This window comes from Botryllus schlosseri, chromosome 5, assembly GCF_051294905.1.
Source record: "Botryllus schlosseri isolate E-star chromosome 5, Bs_hap1, whole genome shotgun sequence".
Classification (NCBI taxonomy): Eukaryota; Metazoa; Chordata; class Ascidiacea; order Stolidobranchia; family Styelidae; genus Botryllus; species Botryllus schlosseri.
This window is the reverse complement of record NC_137240.1, coordinates 5,529,859-5,548,323: the sequence shown is the minus strand read 5'-3', so window position 1 is coordinate 5,548,323 and position 18,465 is coordinate 5,529,859. Positions and strand designations below refer to the sequence as shown.

At 40.6% G+C, this 18,465-nt stretch overlaps 2 protein-coding genes across 3 annotated transcripts in view; one reads left to right on the top strand and one right to left on the bottom strand.

Moving 5' to 3' along the window:
- LOC145438757 (gamma-aminobutyric acid receptor subunit rho-2-like) overlaps positions 1-12,496 on the bottom strand; it is a 28,866-nt gene extending 16,370 nt beyond the window's left edge. The window contains exons 1-9 of one of the 2 annotated variants that reach the window (XM_080316111.1): positions 12,252-12,496; positions 12,026-12,183; positions 7,024-7,131; positions 5,201-5,268; positions 4,249-4,366; positions 1,894-1,996; positions 1,451-1,533; positions 1,229-1,381; positions 611-763 (exon numbers count right to left, since the gene is read on the bottom strand). In XM_080316111.1, the coding sequence (XP_080172237.1) occupies positions 611-763; positions 1,229-1,381; positions 1,451-1,533; positions 1,894-1,996; positions 4,249-4,366; positions 5,201-5,268; positions 7,024-7,131; positions 12,026-12,158 (919 nt within the window). In that variant the 5' untranslated portion in view covers positions 12,159-12,183; positions 12,252-12,496. Of the gene's footprint in view, positions 1-610; positions 764-1,228; positions 1,382-1,450; positions 1,534-1,893; positions 1,997-4,248; positions 4,367-5,200; positions 5,269-7,023; positions 7,132-12,025; positions 12,184-12,247 lie in introns of both variants that reach the window. The other variant, XM_080316110.1, reaches the window with a different exon arrangement.
- Positions 1-18,465, top strand: part of LOC145439649 (meprin A subunit beta-like) — a 171,752-nt gene that overhangs the window by 65,191 nt on the left and 88,096 nt on the right. The gene's annotated exons all lie outside the window — the stretch shown is intronic.

The window sequence follows — 18,465 nt, the reverse complement described above, 5'->3', positions numbered from 1 at the left end:
TTGCTCCACCAATGGAAATACGAAAATATTAAAAATCGGAAAAATTGGAGTAGTTGGTTGTACTAAGGTACACACCCTCTAGTCTAGTAAGAAGAATAAACAAACAAGAGAAAACACAAGAAGAAACCGTTAAAAGTTACTTTCATATGTACCTGTTTAAAAAACCTTTAAGTTAGAAAAATCAAATAAAAACTAAATAAAATGTGTAATCAAGACCCTGACCCGGAGGCGACCCTAACCTAGGAGAGGGTCGCAGAAGGGCAGCGGATCGTTTCTATAGACAGCCTAACACTTTCATGGGGTGAACAGAAAATTAAAAAAAAATTTATTATTTAATTTTATATAATAAATAGAAATTTTCTTATTCTGTAGCAAAGCGGTTACTGGCTAGAATTGAACCAAATTTTGTGTATAGGCTTAAATTAGGTAACCTAACAATTTTATCAAGTAGCCAGTACGATTAGAGAAAAAGTCATTTTTGAAGAGCCCTACTATACAAGCACGACTGTAAAGACAAATTTGACCCTAAACGTAATCTCCGATTATAGAGTACGATAAACCACATAATGTGAACGACGTCATGAAGCGCAGCATTACACGGAATACTTACCCATTGCGACTCTAGCTGGAACAGATCTTGGGTCGAGCCACGTACCAAGGCCGGCCAATATTACCATTATTATTGCTGGGAAATATGACTGGAAGAACACTGATATCAGGTATCGTTTCAGTTCGAAGCTCACGCTCAGCCTGGAAATTTTTCCTGAAAGTGACACGTTGCTAAATCACTAATCAAAAGATTTGGTGTTCTAAACATAGAAGATATGAGGAAGCTAGGAATTCCAAGTTTATGTATCAGTTCCATTGCGGTCAATGTCCCTCAAATTTCAATGACTACTTCACCTAGGAGTGCATAAGTACGGCACACGCGCTTGGAATATTAACGGCTTCCCAAGCACATGAATGGCCAAAATTAAATTAAGGTCGCGATCCTGATCAGTGTCTTTGTGTCGTTGCTGATTTAGATCTGGTGCGCAATCACGCGTGATAGGCTGTAATCATATCTTTAATGTAGATACATTGAATTTAGAATATAGTCAAGATGGCATTGTGACTTGGTACGGATTCGAATCGGATACATAGTTAGTTATAGTTATCGGCGTAGGCAGGATGGAGATGCATGAGTTCCTGGTATATACGGGTATTACGTAGACGTCAGAATACTAACCTCCTCCTTGCTTGGCAGATACGGTATGATTGTGAAGTCGATGATGCACCAGCATGAATTTCGGCATGCTTCTCACAAGTTTTGGGTTCATGAAAATATCGTCATCTTCGTTCATCATCCATTTCAGGACCACTTCGTCATCCGTGTATGCAACTTGGAGGATGAACGACGCATTAAGCAATACACACAGCCGGACGCTGGTGTGCGAAAATCGCTACTCACGACTCTGCACGGCTAGGGAACAATTCTCGATGTCCAGAGGGAAATTTTGTAGGTTCATTTGGCACGCGACTGTTGTAGTGATTCTGAATCAGTAATGTGGGGTGTTTGATGGGAAATAGTATCGATCGTAACGTCTCCAGTAGAATTATACGGCATCAATTGTATGTTATGGATTTATTTCTTACACATAGTTGCACTTAAACCGTCTCAATATTATATTTCAAACTGATGCTACCTTGATTTGGGTAGTAGAGTAAGCTATTGCTTTGGTCCGCATTGGGTCATTACGCCCTTTACTTTTCGGCATTTGCTTGCCCTGTCATTCCAACATTGAAGTATCAATGTGTCAAAATGACAATGTTTCAATCTTGATCTTCACGGGGATAATATATGATCGATACTGGATGACTCCGAAACGATTCACCATACAACTAGAAACTCACTTAGCTCGATAGCTTATGGTGCCATTCCTGTAAAGTCTCAGCATGACATTATCGACTGTAGTTCGATGAGTGAAGCTTTTTTTAGATCCAACTATGAAGAGATCTGCATCGAATAGATTTAATGAATATCTACGATATTGTAAGAGGGATTAAGTAAACTAACAGCGAAATCAAAGACACGTGATTTTTGGTGCAGACACATGGGTGATTCGGGATATATACTTCACTTTCTAAAGCGGTACTCAATTGAGCTCAGCTGAACAACACGTAATTGGTTCAGTCGTTAGCATGACATATGATAGTACGCAAAATATTGCGTCGTCATTTCTACGGACGATTTTCTTACTTGAATGGTGACATAAGTACTCGCAACATATACATCATTTCAACTTTCACGTTTTAAACCAGGGGCGGGCAACTTTGCAGTCGGTAGGCCGGAAATTGCAAAATGAAGTAGGCTAGGCTACTTGGTGGGCCGGTTCCTAAATCGATACAGTAATTTATCCAGCCATACAAGTTTTACCTGTGCCCATACAATATTTTATACACCTATAAAATCAGATATAATGTGTATTTCAAGTTGAAAGCATAGAGGCCAAAACAGTATTTAATTTATAAACACAATATACTTCAATAGCTGTTAAATTCAATAAGATCTGTGGCCGATCAAAGTTGTCGACAAGTTCTTTGAACTCTGGTTGCATGACGGACGTAGCAACCCGTGGTAAAGACTGAACGTGAGCACCAGTTAGACTGAAACGCATCTTTGTCTGTTCGTTTTCAATGTCGAAAATGCTTGCTCGCACATGCATGTAGACCCGAACAGAACAAGTAGATTCATGGTCACGTTTCTCCGGTCGCGGGACCAATTATCAGGTAAGACTGGAAACTATCGGTGGGCTTCTTAAAATCCTTTCGCGGGCGGATCCGGCTCGCCGGCCGTATGCTGCCTTCCCCAATTTAAACCAACGGGAGATATCCCGTCAAAATCGAACGTTATCGTTTCAACTCCGTGCTGACCGAATTTTTTCTTCATTACCTCCGCTTTCCCGGTAGATTTACAAGCGGATCATTGGAATCCTTTGGGATAGCTCGCTTGCCATTAGTTAAATCCCGTCATATGCCATTGACATTACAACGGATAGATGTCGTTGATATTGGACGATAGGTATAACATTTTCACCCAATATCGACAATGGCAATCGCGATATCTCCTATCAAGATATATCACATGACCTAAACCACCCAACCATGAATTCATTTACCGTGATCTACGGATATTGTATATGTAGTAAAGTATACGGAATTTTGCGTGGGGGATGATGGGTATCGGACAAGTAAAGTTATTTATTATCAAGGACGCTATTCAGTCCTTGCTTCTAGGATTGTTCGTTGTTTTGATGGGAAATATCGTATAAAAATTTTTTGCTCTTGCTGTCCTTATATCAGTGGTTTTTACTGTAGGACTACTAAAAGTGCATCATGACGGCAAGGAAAATTGGATTTTTCGACTGTCTTTCATTTTTGATCAATGCACAATTACACATGTACGAAGTGCATTGTGTGGCAAGATAGTGTAGTGGTACGTTCCATAGCTGCAACACCAATGCCGAACACACTACGATAATGAAGGGTAATTTAATTCCACTGAAAATTGAAAATATTTTCCGTAAGTCACAATTCACTGGCGAGAAGATTATAGGAGTGCTGAAAAGCGAATAATATGATATCATAACATCACAATGCAATGTGAAAAATACGGTCCTAAACTTCGTTTAGATTTTCTGAAATCTACATTCGTCCGACAAAAAGTTCTTCTAAATGTTGATTATCACTTGAGTAATATATTAACTCATATTTTACCTGCTTGTCAGTTTATTTCATTATCGTGGTCGTTAATTTTAGTGTGAAAAGTACTTCATTTGCAAATTATATCACCATTCTTTGACCGTTACTATTTCGATGAAGTCCACGAATTTCCAGCTAATCCGTATCATATCTTATTTTCGTTAACTAGCGATGTCTATATCCAAACTCTACCATAGGCCCTTGTCAAGATGTAAACGGGTGGAAAGAGCATCCCTGCACCTTCAGGCATGTTGAACACGATTTCTGTTCATGTCGGAGTGACGAAATTTGCCACCGTGAGTACTATTATTTGAAAATGGCCGAAATTTCAATTTGCAAGAACTCGGCATATAGTTGTTGCAATTGAGTCAAATTTGGTGTGCGTCGTTTTTTATGGCAACCTGACGATTGTAGCACGTATAGCAAGAAAAATTCGGAGAAAAAAGTTTTTTTAACATCCAACCGGCATATTACCAAGTACTGTTAAATAAAATTTCTATGCTTTACCTGGCACCCACAATTTATCAATAAGCCTGCTAGGTAGTACGATACTGTCATGCTCGCCGTTTAGAATAAGTCTTTCGTCCGTCCATGTTTTCCAGATTCGCAGCGTAAACGTGAGGTCCTGTGAATAAAAAATATCGCCTAACTCCGAAATGGAATGTTGTAACTAATTCGTAATAACGCCGCGGTCGATTTGCGCCTTATTTTCACAACAAATTAAAGTTTGCCTACATAAAATCATAATTACGTTGCCATAAATATCTGTTAAGATACCGACATGGTCGCAGTCTTCATAGTTTATCTATATAGGCTCCTGTATCTTAGCTGTGGTGTCTAACAAAAGCCTAGCACGAAAGTGTGCCGTTCTATAATTGGACAGCTCTGAATCATAAATAATATAGTCGGTATTGTGTAAATCATCCCTCATCATGGATGTCGAGCATCATGGTTCGGAAAACAAGTAATAATTCTATAACGTCAAGTAACGGTCTTTAATAAGGTGAGAACCGCGTGTGGTGCATGTTTTTGCCGATAAAACATCCATCGCATGACGGCTAACATGATGTAATTTTACGTAACAATGCTTTTAGTACAACTCTGCATAATGTAAATACACGGAGGCGTTACCCGCAAGATGAAACCTGCAGATAACGTGCGATTATATCGTGAATATATGAACCGTTTGTCGGGAAGCCCAACGACATATTTCAGAGTACACAGTGCGTAACTTTAATGAATCCAAGATGTGTTTTGTCTGCATGAGGCGTGATGAATGTGTTGCATAGTTTATGCACCTCGCTAAGTTCCTAATGAATATTTCACGATGGCTGGAATAATTGGGTGATTATCCACGGATAATTTCGCCGGCGCGCCGCAACTGTATGTAAATGCGGTGCTCTGGAATCGGGCAGCAAGGCCCCACTTGGATAAACGATATACGCTATAATCTACTTACCATATTGACTTCCGAAATATCTGATATGCTCTCAACAAGTACAGCCACTCCGACAGCGACTGGTTCATCTGCAAATGGATAATGGATGATGATTATTATTGCTATTAATAATAAAAGTTTTCAGTGGTACCTATCACCTGTTAAGGTCTTGTGTGCCACGGACTACAGTCTACAGCGAAAGCAAGTTCTGGAAAATTCATGACAAGGGAATCTACTACTAGAGAGAATGAATAATAGAATAGTATCAAATTCAAGAAATCACTATATCCGATATCCATATGAGATGGACTTGGGACTGTTGGACTTATTTTTGAGGACCACGTAAGTTCCCTTCTTGGTGAATTTGCCGAAAAGTCGCATATTTATTGTTGAAGTATGAATCGTGTGATTGCGAGTCGAACTTGTATAGTGCAAAGCAAATACATTCCCTTAGTGATATAGCTGTTATGGATTTTCCATCCATAACTATATCTTAATTTGTAGATATGTAGCCTGTGTATAGTGCTAATGTGATGACAAACAAGTCGCCAGCTGACTCAGCTAAGAGAAGTCGTCTCGCGTGATTTTAATCTTTGTTTCAAACGATAGTGGATTTTCCACAGTGCTGCGACCGTGGCCTTCTACACGACGTTCTGGTTGCGAGAAACGATATCGATGCTATACTTGACGGACATATTTTCCAGAATTTATGCGTAGAATATATCGGTTCTTAGTAATGATGAAACCCGATAAATGTGAAAATGGCAGTTTCCGGATTAAGTGATAAGTCCGTGATGTGTCATGGAAATTCCGTAACACGTGAGCTGTTCTAATTCTTCTCAGGCTTGCATGAGCTACCGGTCCAGCTCACATACTCGATTTTGATGGAGAAACATAAATCAATCATCTCAGAAATTGCTCGAGGATATTGTGATTTAATTCCAGGATTTATTCCAATTAGAAATTTTGTACCGAATAATCAATCCATTTTGTAAAGTTTCCGTGCATGAAATGATTGGAAGCTGATGATATTGCAGTGTAAAACAATTTTGAGTTCAATCCAAAGTTCAATAACTCAAATCAATCTTTATGAATACACAATTACATCAAATAAAAATAGTCTCACTGGAGTCGGGTTGACTTATTCGCTGTTGCCCTTCCCCGCTCTTGATGGAATAGCGTGTTTTCAGTGACGTGACAAAGTTTCTGACTCACAGCAGAAACCGACTTGACAGTACGGGACGTGGAGGCTGGAGATTATAGAATGAGATTGCTCTCATCAAAACTCAAACCCAATATGACGAAGATGATGATAATAATACACCAGCTTCATCCGTGTCATTATTAGCCGTGATAAAGACAGAGCAAATTTCGTTTTATGATTTTGACGTGAAGAGGGGTGTCGGGGGCGTTGGCACTGTTCTCGTTGTCCAGGGGGCGGTAGCTCGAAAAAGTTTAGGATGAATGAATCTCACCGCACGTCACTGGGCTGAAGTTACTAAATTCCGACCCAGGTTGAGTTTTATAGTAAATGAATGAAGGGAAAACAGTGATATAGTATTCGGATTACTGACGCGAATAAAATGCTAAGTAGAAATAAGTCACATTTGGACATCGGAAGAGAATATTGGTATTTTCGACTGTTTTTGGGCAATACCTGTATCGGCTCGAAGTTCTGTCATCATAGTGACAAGCAGTTTATTCCAAAGCAGGTTAAACGATCTCATACATGCAGCAAACTAATATATACCCACTGGATTTTCAACACCAGTTTGTCACACCCAAGACGTGTCCGATAGTCGACTTATCGCCGTGTTTGAGCTAAGTTATGCAACGTGCCTTACCGTCTCTGGATGGTAAAACACTCATTTCATATGTGTGAGTCCGGAAAAGACGTTCAACTTGCTGCGTCATTGAGCTGGTGTGAGGGTCGAGCGTTGGATGATCCTTATCTGAAAATAGAATTTGTTTACCGCAATGTGGATTAACACATGATTGGTGTATCGCCGGTACCGCAACCATCATTGAAATAGCAAACGGTTATTGATTTCATTCAAAATCGTCTTGATGGACGATTGATAGATGCCACTTGACTTAGGTACTGGCCAGCATGGAGCATTTGGAACGGATTACAGAGATTCTTCCACAACCCAGTATACACAACTACAACATAGAAGAATTTCATGTCGGTCTAATCAAAAGACCGTGGTGCACAACATCATTAATGGCAATATGTACCCTCCAATTTCCTATAATAATTACATATACCAACGTTCGATTCGTAATTATCCTAAAATCACTTTATTGGGAACCGTGCATATTCGTCGGAAGACTTTGAATGCACCACTGGACTAACATTCACTTGGGCTCAGCGCACTGCATACATTCTGTAATTTTGATTCTTCGTGTTCAATTATTAGGGATGACGTGAACCTCTAAAAGGTTCAGGTTCGTGTGGACGCGAACCTTTTTGAAAGGTTCTGTGTGAACCAGAGTTGGATCAATTGTAGTTTGTAATTGAGCTGAATGTAAAAATTACATTTTCTCATGTAATTGTAATTGTGATTGAAGCATTTCTATTTTGTGTCAATGTAATTGTAATTTGATCCAAATTTTGCTCAATTACAATCTCAATTACATTTTCTTGGAAACCTGACAATCACAACATTAAATAATTTTTTAATCAATCAATCATTTATTCGTCGCACCGGTGAAAATCCGGTACGATCCAGGATGACGGCGAGGGGCCTTAAGTCCTTAGTAAACAGTCACCACATGAAATAATTAGCCTATTTACATCGGTGTTCTATGCGTGCTGTGTTATAACTAGATAATTCAGTCACGCTAAACTGTTTCAGTAACTTCAGTAGCAACAGAAAACTTTGTGAATTACAATACAGGCTAGACCAGTGGTTCTGAAACTGGGGGCGTTCCCCCTTGGGCGTTGTGAAAGCATCTGAACGGGGCGCGACGCTCCAGTGAACTAAAATCTTTTCCGCGCTTGGCCCGATTCACCTCCGTTTTATGGTTATTGCTCGGTGTATAGCAGTGGTTCCAACCTTTTTCGACTCATCGCCCCCTTTTGAAGCTCTACACCGATCATCGCCCCCCAAATATTGGGAACCGAAAAACAGCACTTCGTCAGTCCAACCCCCCCCCCGACAAAAAACGTTGGTCTTTACCCGATAGGGTGATAAGCCAAACCCCAGACTCCCCTCAGCCAGTGGGCTATTTGTCGCTACATATCAGCTATATCCTATTTCAGTGGTTCTCAACCTTTTTGTCTTCGCGGACCCCCTTGGGACTTTCACGGACCCCCGCGGACCCCCAAGTTTCAGATCAAATTTATCTCGATTATCGACTAACCGTTATCTGTCTTGTGCCAATGTCGACCTCATGCTAGCGATAAAACAATCAGAATGCTAACAAGCCCAGCGGAAAATTTGATGGCATGGAGGGTTATGGCTGTCGAAGAGAGAATTGTCAAATATGAAATGAAAAGTTATACACAGAGCAATAAGTACTAATGATATGTAATCGCGCGAAGCGCAAAAAAAATTTTCCGTTGACTGCGGCTTTGCGCCCTCCTTCAGACGTTTTCACCTCATCCCAGTTTGAGAACCACTGTCACAAAAGAATGTGAATGGTTGCAAATGCTTCGAAGTCACCCTGCTGATGGACCTTACTACTCCAACTTCCTATTTTTGCACAAACCCCCACAAAACATCTCTTAGAAGCAACATGTTTGTATTAGTAGCCTATGCTATTGGCAAGTAAATTGAGTTTGCAATGGTCCGTGGACATATGAGCATGCGACATTACAGCATGATCAGAGACTTCGGCATGCGACACATGAGCATGTGGGTTAAATTACGGGTTAGGGGTAGGTTAGGGTTGGATTTATGGTTGGGTTGGGGTTAGGCTTTAGGTTAGGTTAGGCTAGGTTAGGTTAGGTTAGGCTATGTTTCGGGTTAAGGTAAGTTTTGGGGTTATACAGTCACATGCTGAAGTGACGCATGCTGATGTTTTCAATGCTAAACTGTCGTTTTCCATTGTGTCGCATGCTCATATGTCGGGCAACCGCAATGGTCCGTGGACAATCTGGACATATGTTATTTGTTCTCAGACGGCCAATCTGGTTATGTGAGTCATGAAGTTTTAAAAGTAATAAAGTTAAACTGCCTCGTGTTTTCCCAAATCATAAAAAAATGTTTCCACCATTTTGAAAATTTCGCGGTCTCGCGGACCCCTGAAAATGCTTTGCGGACCCCCGGTTGAGAACCACTGTCCTATTTCATGTACTGTTTGGTGAGTCACCGTATTCCGCCTAAACGCGAGAAGCGCAACAAATTTATATAATTCATGTCTGAATCGATCAATATGGTCGATGTGATTTGTTGGATAAGGTAGGACCCCTAAATAATAATTTAACGTCTTCGGGCGGAATCGTTGTTATATTGACTTCTTTACATGATGCTATTTCGTGACCTCCTATATCTGCTATGTCACAAAATATGGAAATCGTCAAAACGTACCAAACTAAAAGCTGCACATGATTGCATATTGGTATTTCTTTACTGGCAAATAATTTTTTCCTTGCAGGATGGCATTTTTCCTGTAGGGTTAAGGTCGCCAGGATAGGAACATTCGATGCCAGCCATTGAGGCGCCTATGGACAATTAAACATATATGCATATATATCGAAGTTTTCGGTCAGCGCAAGGGCATTCCTTTTCGGCCAAGGTCTTCTGGCTGCTGATCGTTCTGAAACACTTCTCGGAGTCGGATGTTACATGGCCTCTAGCTTCATATGTCTTTGTGCGTCGTGGTGCAGGAATGGCCGACGCCGCCGAAGTCTCCCATTTCCATAAATCATGCGTATTTTTGTTGGGTGACAGGGACCCCAACGTCAAGATACATGAAAATATTGAATCGCGCACCGCGCAAAAAATTTATGAAAAAGTCGCATGAATTTCTAAAAAATTACTCTATCATTCATGTTAATTCACGAAATAATTTTGGGCTTCCTTCCATTTCCCAATCGGGGGGTTTGGGGTGCGGTAGTTACGGTCCCGCCTCCAATTAGCCGTTTTAACGCGCCATCGCCCCCCTATCGCCCCCTTCGGTGTTTTCGCCCTCTATCACCCCCTTCGTCCGTTTTCGCCCCCTTCGATATTTTCGCCCCCCTAGGCCGCCAAATCGCTCCCTGGGGGGCGATATCGCCCACGTTGGGAACCACTGGTGTATAGTCTGAATATCGTATTGGAGAATTCTCTCATCAGCAGTCATAACCTTCCATACCATCAAACTATATGTAAGGATTGCTAACTCTCTGGTTTCATTGTGTGCTATGACGATAAGGGGGGGGGGGGGCACGACATATTCACTGTCATAAAGGGGGGCCTGTCTAAAAAAGTTAGAGAACCAGAGGGATAAACTAAATCTTAATGTTTCAGAAATGGTTGAACAGCAAATAAACTCTTCGGAAACCTGTGCTGGACCATTTCCTACACCACGGTCAAAGTTTTTTTCTAATCTCTGACCAGTACCGAGGCTTGTTGCAACAATAGCAAAAAATTCAAGTTTCCAACCAAGGCTTCATCAAACTTCATCACGCATTTGTAGAGATGTTATCCCAATCTTACCTCCAATCTTGGCCAAATTTACTGGGGCCAGAAACTTTTCGCACCCTAATATTCACCAAATGCAATCTAACAGTTTCCGAGCAAGTGAAAATGTAAATGCGAACCAAAATATTGTACTTCTTAGTTATCAGGAGGTTCTTTCCTTTTGCATTTATTTTAATTTTACGCACCTTATCGGTATCATCCTTATCGCTGACGCCTTACCAATTACATTTCATTATCCTGACCCATCTCTGAGTAGTAGCGTTGGGACCCCGGGAAATCCCGATCCCGGGATCCCGGGATTTGAAGCAATCCCGATCCCGGGATTGGTCCCGATGAAACCCCGGGATTTGTGAACAGCATCTACCAAGGCTTATGTAGCGCCATATCTCTTATTTTGGTAGTAAAGCAGAGAGTTCGGTTTTCTGGGGAAGGGTTTGAAGGTGCATATACTGAGTTGGCAACGAATGGAATGTAGGCTCCATGAAGGGATTTACATTCGTCGCTGGAAGATAGCTTATATCAAAAAAAGAACAACTGCAAACTTACGAACGCTGTCCAATAATGCTTTAGAATACATAAAAATGTACTAAATGCCCGTATAAGACTGGTAAATCGGCTACAGTAGCCCACAAATACATGGTGATTATGTTCTGCGGCCCTCAGCGTCTTTTGCAGTTATAATGCGGCCCGATATACGTGGGAAGTTGAGAACCCCTGGCCTAGGGTTACCATATTTTGGAAATCTGAAAAGAGGACACTTTTTCAAAATTTTCAGGCTTGCAATACCGGAGGCAAATCCTGAAAAATGGGCAAATTGTTTGCACTTCGTGGTCGGTTGACTCGAAAAATGTCGGAGCGTTACTTCAGTGCTGATTTACTGTAACTCAGTCAAATGTTGTTCCAAAATTCCCAAAAAAGAGGACAAAATCTTTAAAAAGAGGACATTTGGGCGTCCTCCAAGGACACTTTCAAAAAGGTCAGAAAGAGTACAAATCCTCTTACAAGAGGACGTATGGTAACCCTATTATGGCCCCTAATAATGTTACCAATTAATGTCGGACTCGAGTCATTACAACCCCGGTGCTATCCGAGTTCTGTGTCGCTATACTCCGACGTGAGCAATGTTTTTAAACAGCGCCATGCATATTGGTCAAGTAAATTGTACCAAATTGTAATGACTTGCAACGAAATAAAATCAGTATTCTGGAATGCGCACCTAGAAGATCCTGTCTCCTTAGTTCTTCTACATCGTGAGAATATTGAGGCTTCGCTATCGTATTAGCAGTGGAGTGAATTTGCCTTGATGCCTCGGCGCTGAGAACGACTAGACAAAACATTTGTAGTCGCATCGTAGCAACTATACGCGAAAATACTCTGAAATATAAGAAACAGTACAAGAATAGTACCACTTTCTCTACTTTCAATTGATTGCTATTACCCACATTTACGCGAACGCACTTCATCGGGAACAAATACCGTTCAGAACCAAATCTTACAGTAAATCCGGTCCGACGAATAGACGAAATGTTGAATAGAAACCGAATCAGGATACCTTAATTCTAGTTACCTTTATAACACATGTGATGATTTGAAACTGTGCTGGGAACCCACTATGAGTCGGACAAAGGTATAATTTTCTGCTCGATGAGCTGTATACAGACCTTCATACTCGAAAATCAAAACGAATGAAACCAGGGTAAGATTACTGCATCAATTTTACATGCATTAACTCAACATTGATCAGAGGGGTGCCTGTGTATCGCAATCATGGAGTTTACGACCTCGCAGCTCTCAATATTTGCAAAATTTGTACGCTTGGCATATGCACCTTGCAGTTGTTCAACTGTGTATTCCGACTCGTGGACGTAGCTGAATTAAGCTAACTTGTCTTGAAAATAGCAAGCTTTTTACGCGCTCATATACTAGAATAGACTCTAACGAACATTTCAATCCTAATAACAGTTCTAATTTTCCTCGGTTAATATCCGAGTGTCTACATATCCGTGACTACTTCTTGTGCTCAGATATTTTAGCGAATAGTATTGCTCGATCGATGCGCGCATTTTCCCATAATTATAAATTTTCGTTCTGCGCTAGTATATAGTGGCCAAATAAAACACGGTCAAAAAATTCCTTCTCGTTCCAGCCGTCCAATAATAAAGTTCAATGTTAATTGCATATTGCATAGCAGCAAGGACTGTGGCTTACTAATGATGAACGGACGACTGAACACTGAACATACACAATACTAGCGTCTCCATCAGGCTAATTAATATTATATTATGCTCAATGATTGGATACTTCGGAAAGGACGAGAAAACGTATTGGGCTGTTGATAACGTGAAGCACAGACGTTAATCATAATGCCACTAATGCACATAGCGGTTAAGACCTCTTGCTAACTATTCATGGTCCCGATCTATAGTATTTTAGCCACTATCACAAACCGAGGTTCATGGAGTCGTTAACTCCCGAAGACCTCGCAGCGAATTCCCGCCGGGTTGCGGCTCTATAAAAGTTTAATGAAGTTTTAATTAAACACAGGTGAGAAAGATCTGTCGTATTACATTGTTAGTATCCAATTCCTGTGAACCAGCATTTTTCCAACAAATCGAATCCCTCCTCTATGTGACGAAATTGTTAATTCAAGATAGTGCGTATTTGGTGCATCGTAATCCTGGCATGTAGGAGAACGAACATGACATAGCCTGATGAAATTACAAAATTCTAATCGCACTAAATCGATCGGAGACTTTATGATATTGGTCGAATCTCATTAGAGTTTGATGCAGGATCAGAAGCGATGCGGGCTTGTAATTATGACGCGACGTTTGGCTTTGTGTCACTTCATAAACCTGCACAATGCGCCACGGACTTACATGACACATTTCAGCCTGATGCATCTGACATTTACTACACTCAATGCCTTTCCTATGTTGAGTCAAACCTAAAGTGGAACTCTTTCGCACATCTGAATTTCTCACGATTCAGAAAGTGAGTAATCTATCTATGTCCGTTGTTAAATCTTAACGTGCCCGGACAAAATCGAAAGATATCGGCACTTGCAAGGGCAATGTTCATGCTGACGGAAGCGCGGGAATCTTGTCGGGTGGTCGCGAACTTCTCAAATCTGGTGCAGAAGAAAATATTCTACAATGCCCCATATAGGCTAGCTGACAAGCGTACAGAATCTCCATGCGCCTTTCAATCAATCGCTTTCTCATAATCACCCCGAATTCTGATTAATTATAATTTTAAAGTTATCGAAAAGCAATAAGGCAACAGCTCATTTGATTCATTTGATCTCCTCAAAATTCCTTAGTGTGTTGTTGCGTCACGAATTCGGCGTTTTAGTTTATGAAAGATACGTACTTCTTGACTGGTTTTAATACATTAATTTTGAAATTAGATTTCTTCGAAACAGCTTCTCTCCTGAAAATTAGCACATGTATAAAGTCCTGACGAGATAAAAACTTCGTATCGGTCAGACAACCCGTAACTAATCCACGATTACTTTCGGAACATACGCGTCTCTCGGTTGAGTTCGATGCCTGAATGAAGGTGACTGACAAAGTAAAGAAAGAGGAAATATTGTTAGAGACTGCGTCTTATGCAGTCAATTTCACGGATATCGAATAAATTATAGAGCAGGACTATAGTCGAAGCCCACCCATGGGCTGAGTCGTTGGGAGTTCGTAAAAAGCCATTACCATGTTGTTGAATCGATAACTACTTTTTGTTCCGGATACTACACAAACAATATCGATTGCGCGGATCGGTAATTGCCAACTTTGGCGAAAGTCTCCCTTGTTCGAAAGCAATAGGGTCAATAGTGGTCACTGGAGATCCAGCACTTCTAACAGGAATCCATTTGATGGTGAGTGTGATCGAAAATGTTGCGTCATAGCGGATCTATAATATGCTGTCGTAAATATTCGTTTGATCATGCACTTCATGCCGTGAAATAAAATTAATATGGTGTGTTGAATACAAAAATTGGTGCTTGCATTTTTATCGTACACACACCTTACCATTCACTAATTGTTGGCAATGCTTGTGCGTTATGGTTGCTCAAAAAAAATTCCAAATCTCACTCGCTTAATGACTAAATCGTCATGTTGTCTAAGAAAACGATGCCAATTTGCCTCAATTCCAACCAGTAAAGGCCAGTAAAGTTATTTGAGTTTTTCGTTGATATCCACCAATCAAGGATACCGGTAATCCGAGAATTATCAACGAAAAACTCTAATAACTCCGCTTCTACTGGTTGGAATTGAGTCAAATTTGTTTTGCATCGTCTTTGAAGACAACCCAACAATTTCATGGGGTTGACAGAAAAATTTGATTTTTTTTTCAATTTTCCCTAATAAATTAAAAATTTAAATTCAAGATTGCACGCCCACGGCCTTTACTGGTTTGAATTGAGTCAAATTTGGTGTGCATCGTTTTTTTAGACAACCTGACGATATAGTCATTAAGCGAGTGAGATTTGGAAAAAAAGAAGTTTTTTTTTAACAACCCTATTGTGTGTAAGACTCTGCTGTTTCATTATTCATATGTTAATTAATCCGGCGCTTGCCGTTCCTGTCTCCTGAGACAAAACAACAGCAGTGCGTTATTCTTGATAATTGCCGAGAGTTAATGTCAGTAGGCAGCGTGGTTTTCAGCAAGTCAAAGGCAATCGTCGATGATTAAATATACTGAGATTACTGACTACATCTAGTAATTAACTTCCGTCTCAAACGTAACTACTATACTTCACTGGAATAGATGTTTCGTGGATCAGGGCTTGAAGATTGTTTTCAATATAACACATACCTATTGCAACTTGCAAGGATACACCCGTAACTGGAAGCCATTTCGGATGCCTCTTTTCAAGAGTTACTGGCACACAAAAGTGAAGCCAATTTGTCCAATATGACGCCACAATGAGAACTACAGACCATCGTGTTACAGAAATAACGACAGCAGCGTATCAAATCGAAAAGTGATCGAAAATTTACCCCTATCGTCAATATTACCAAACCGTACTCTTCGAGGCTACTGAACTGGCGGACTGTGGTACGAATGCACGCCTTTTCTCTGTTGAATCAGAACCTTATCTCTCTCTGCGTTTAGGCTAACCAAGTCCGTTACCGATTTGAAGTTGCGAGTCAGCGGTTTCGGACAGAGACATAATAAAGAATGGATTTAGCGTACGTATAACCATTGACCAATGAGCAGGCCGTGTTATTTTTGGCATGTGCCAAAACTGATAAAAATAACTTATTTTTGGCATTTTTCGATTTTTATTTTTGGCAGTTTTGGCATCGTCCTTTAAATAGATAGTTTCAGCCTTGAATTAGTCACAAAAACACTTTATTCGGGCTAGTTTGACAAGCATCCACGTATAATCAGTGCCAACAAACAATAAGAAGAAGAAAAAACCTAACGATTTCATAGGCTAATAATATCAAACGAAACCACAAAATATGCAGTATCCATCGGAATCGGTGCCAATAAGCAAAAAAAAAAGAAAAGCCTAACAAACACGCTCAACAGCTGATTGTTACAGCTGTTGAATAGACTTAAATCGTTTGCACTGTAACAGTGCTTCCAAACTCAGGTCAGCTAAGTTCCTCCTAAATTCATTTCTCGCCGTTTAGGGAAAGAATGTTGCCAGTCATCCACAAAAGGTTTTCAGAGCTTCAAAATCTTTGGAGGGCCGAACCGCCTTCCATGCATCATGAAAAGAGATCACTTCGCCAGTGCCATCGATCTCATCGCGGAAAGAATTTTCTTCTCGATCCTTTTCTATGAGTTTCCTGTGTTGTCTCTCAACACATTCTATTTAGTAGCCCGACTATCATTTCTCCTTCAGTCTACCCATATATTTTCGGAGGACTTTTTTCACTTCAGGTGGCTATTACCAACTCGCCTGTAAGAGTCCTGGGAAGGTTAGCTTGTTTAAGAACATTGACGCAACAAGACTGTCTGGCAAAACGAGACTATGCAGTACGGATGGTGTGAACGTGAGGTTCACGTTCGCGTTCTGTGTGTGAACCTCGGAAATTTTGAGGTTCGCGTTCACAACAGAACCTTGGTAGGTTCTGCACTGTGAACCTTTTTGGTAAATTGTAATTTGCACTTCATTATAAGATCTTTGGTTCAAATTTATTGCATTTCAACTGCGGGTCACTCTATGCATGGCGCTGACAGCATAAAAAATCAACACTAAACGAGCATGCACCCTGACAACCTTACTTTACTTGCTTTTTTGTTACCAAAAATTTCTCGAAATATCCAGCTTTCCGTTTGTGAATATTAAGTGACTCTCTGCTGTGAGCTTGACCCGCAATCACACAACACCACGAGCGATATACGTAGTCAGCGAATGATGCTTATTCAACCAATCAATGACATTGATATCGTTTTCTGATGTAAAAAATCGAGCGGGCGTACGGGGTCAATTTCGACTTCATATCTTTACTGTATCATTAAAACCAAATCCGTGCGATTAAGGTGCTGGCTACTGCTATTTAACTTGTTGTTTATGGTATCGGTAGCGAGTATAGAAAACCGAACACATTGTCGGGTCTGGCTAAGACCGTTAAGGCGTAAGCTTATATTCCCTGGCAAGTCCTCGTCGAAATTGTTGGCAAAGCGACGGAATGTATTGATTTTATGAGATTATTATATCCTTTGATAACCGCGGTTGATACATTTAGCGACGTTTAAAACGCCAATATGTACTTCAGCAATGCGACATTATGTGGCATTATGAGTCTTCGCTAGGTATCGTGTACATTAATATAGGCTATCATTTCATTGAAAGATAGGGTTGGAATTAGCAATATGACGTCACGAGGTTCACGTTCGTGTTCACACAGAACCTTTCAAAAATGTTCGCGTTCACACGAACCCGAACCTTTCAGAGGTTCACACCATCATGCAGCTCAGAAATAGCCAGACAGTTTGTTGCGTCACAATGGTCAACTCGATCACAATGCAAAATCGTGGTTGATTTTGGGGGTTCCAGTTCCATGAGCAGAATAGGCCTATAATTTATATTTTAATAATCAGTACTGAGGCAGCTTCTCATTGATACCCGTTTTATCAAATTTAGCGCTCGACAAGCCGGTCAAAAATGGTCGTAAAATTGCCGTTGGAAAAATGGAAAGTATGACGTAAACCAAATGCAGTGAGCCGTTCAATCTCGCTGTGCCCACACCATTAAGGACAGTATGCTTTCACCCCTAATGGGTGGGCTGGACCCAGATTAAGAAACCTGCCTTTCACAAACGCTCTTCTCGCTTGTAACGCGGTCCTGTTATCACAACACCATGAACGAAATACACTATTTGGCAGGCCATGGTATTTTTGGCATATGCCAAAACTTGCTTATTTTTGGCATTTTCAAATTTTCATTTTTGGCAGTTTTGGCATCTGGCTCCTGAAATGTCAAAAATAACACGGTCTGCCAATAAGTGAGAACCCTCATCACTGCCTTCGACAGGCGCTTACCTGCGCAAGAAATTAAAAGTACCAATTCTTACATTATAGCAGTGGCTAACAGAACAATAAGTACAGATACCGACTTACTGGATCTTGTATGTAGTTACTCCGAATTAATTTTAGATGACTGTAAATTAGTTCATGATAGTTATTACGGATCTG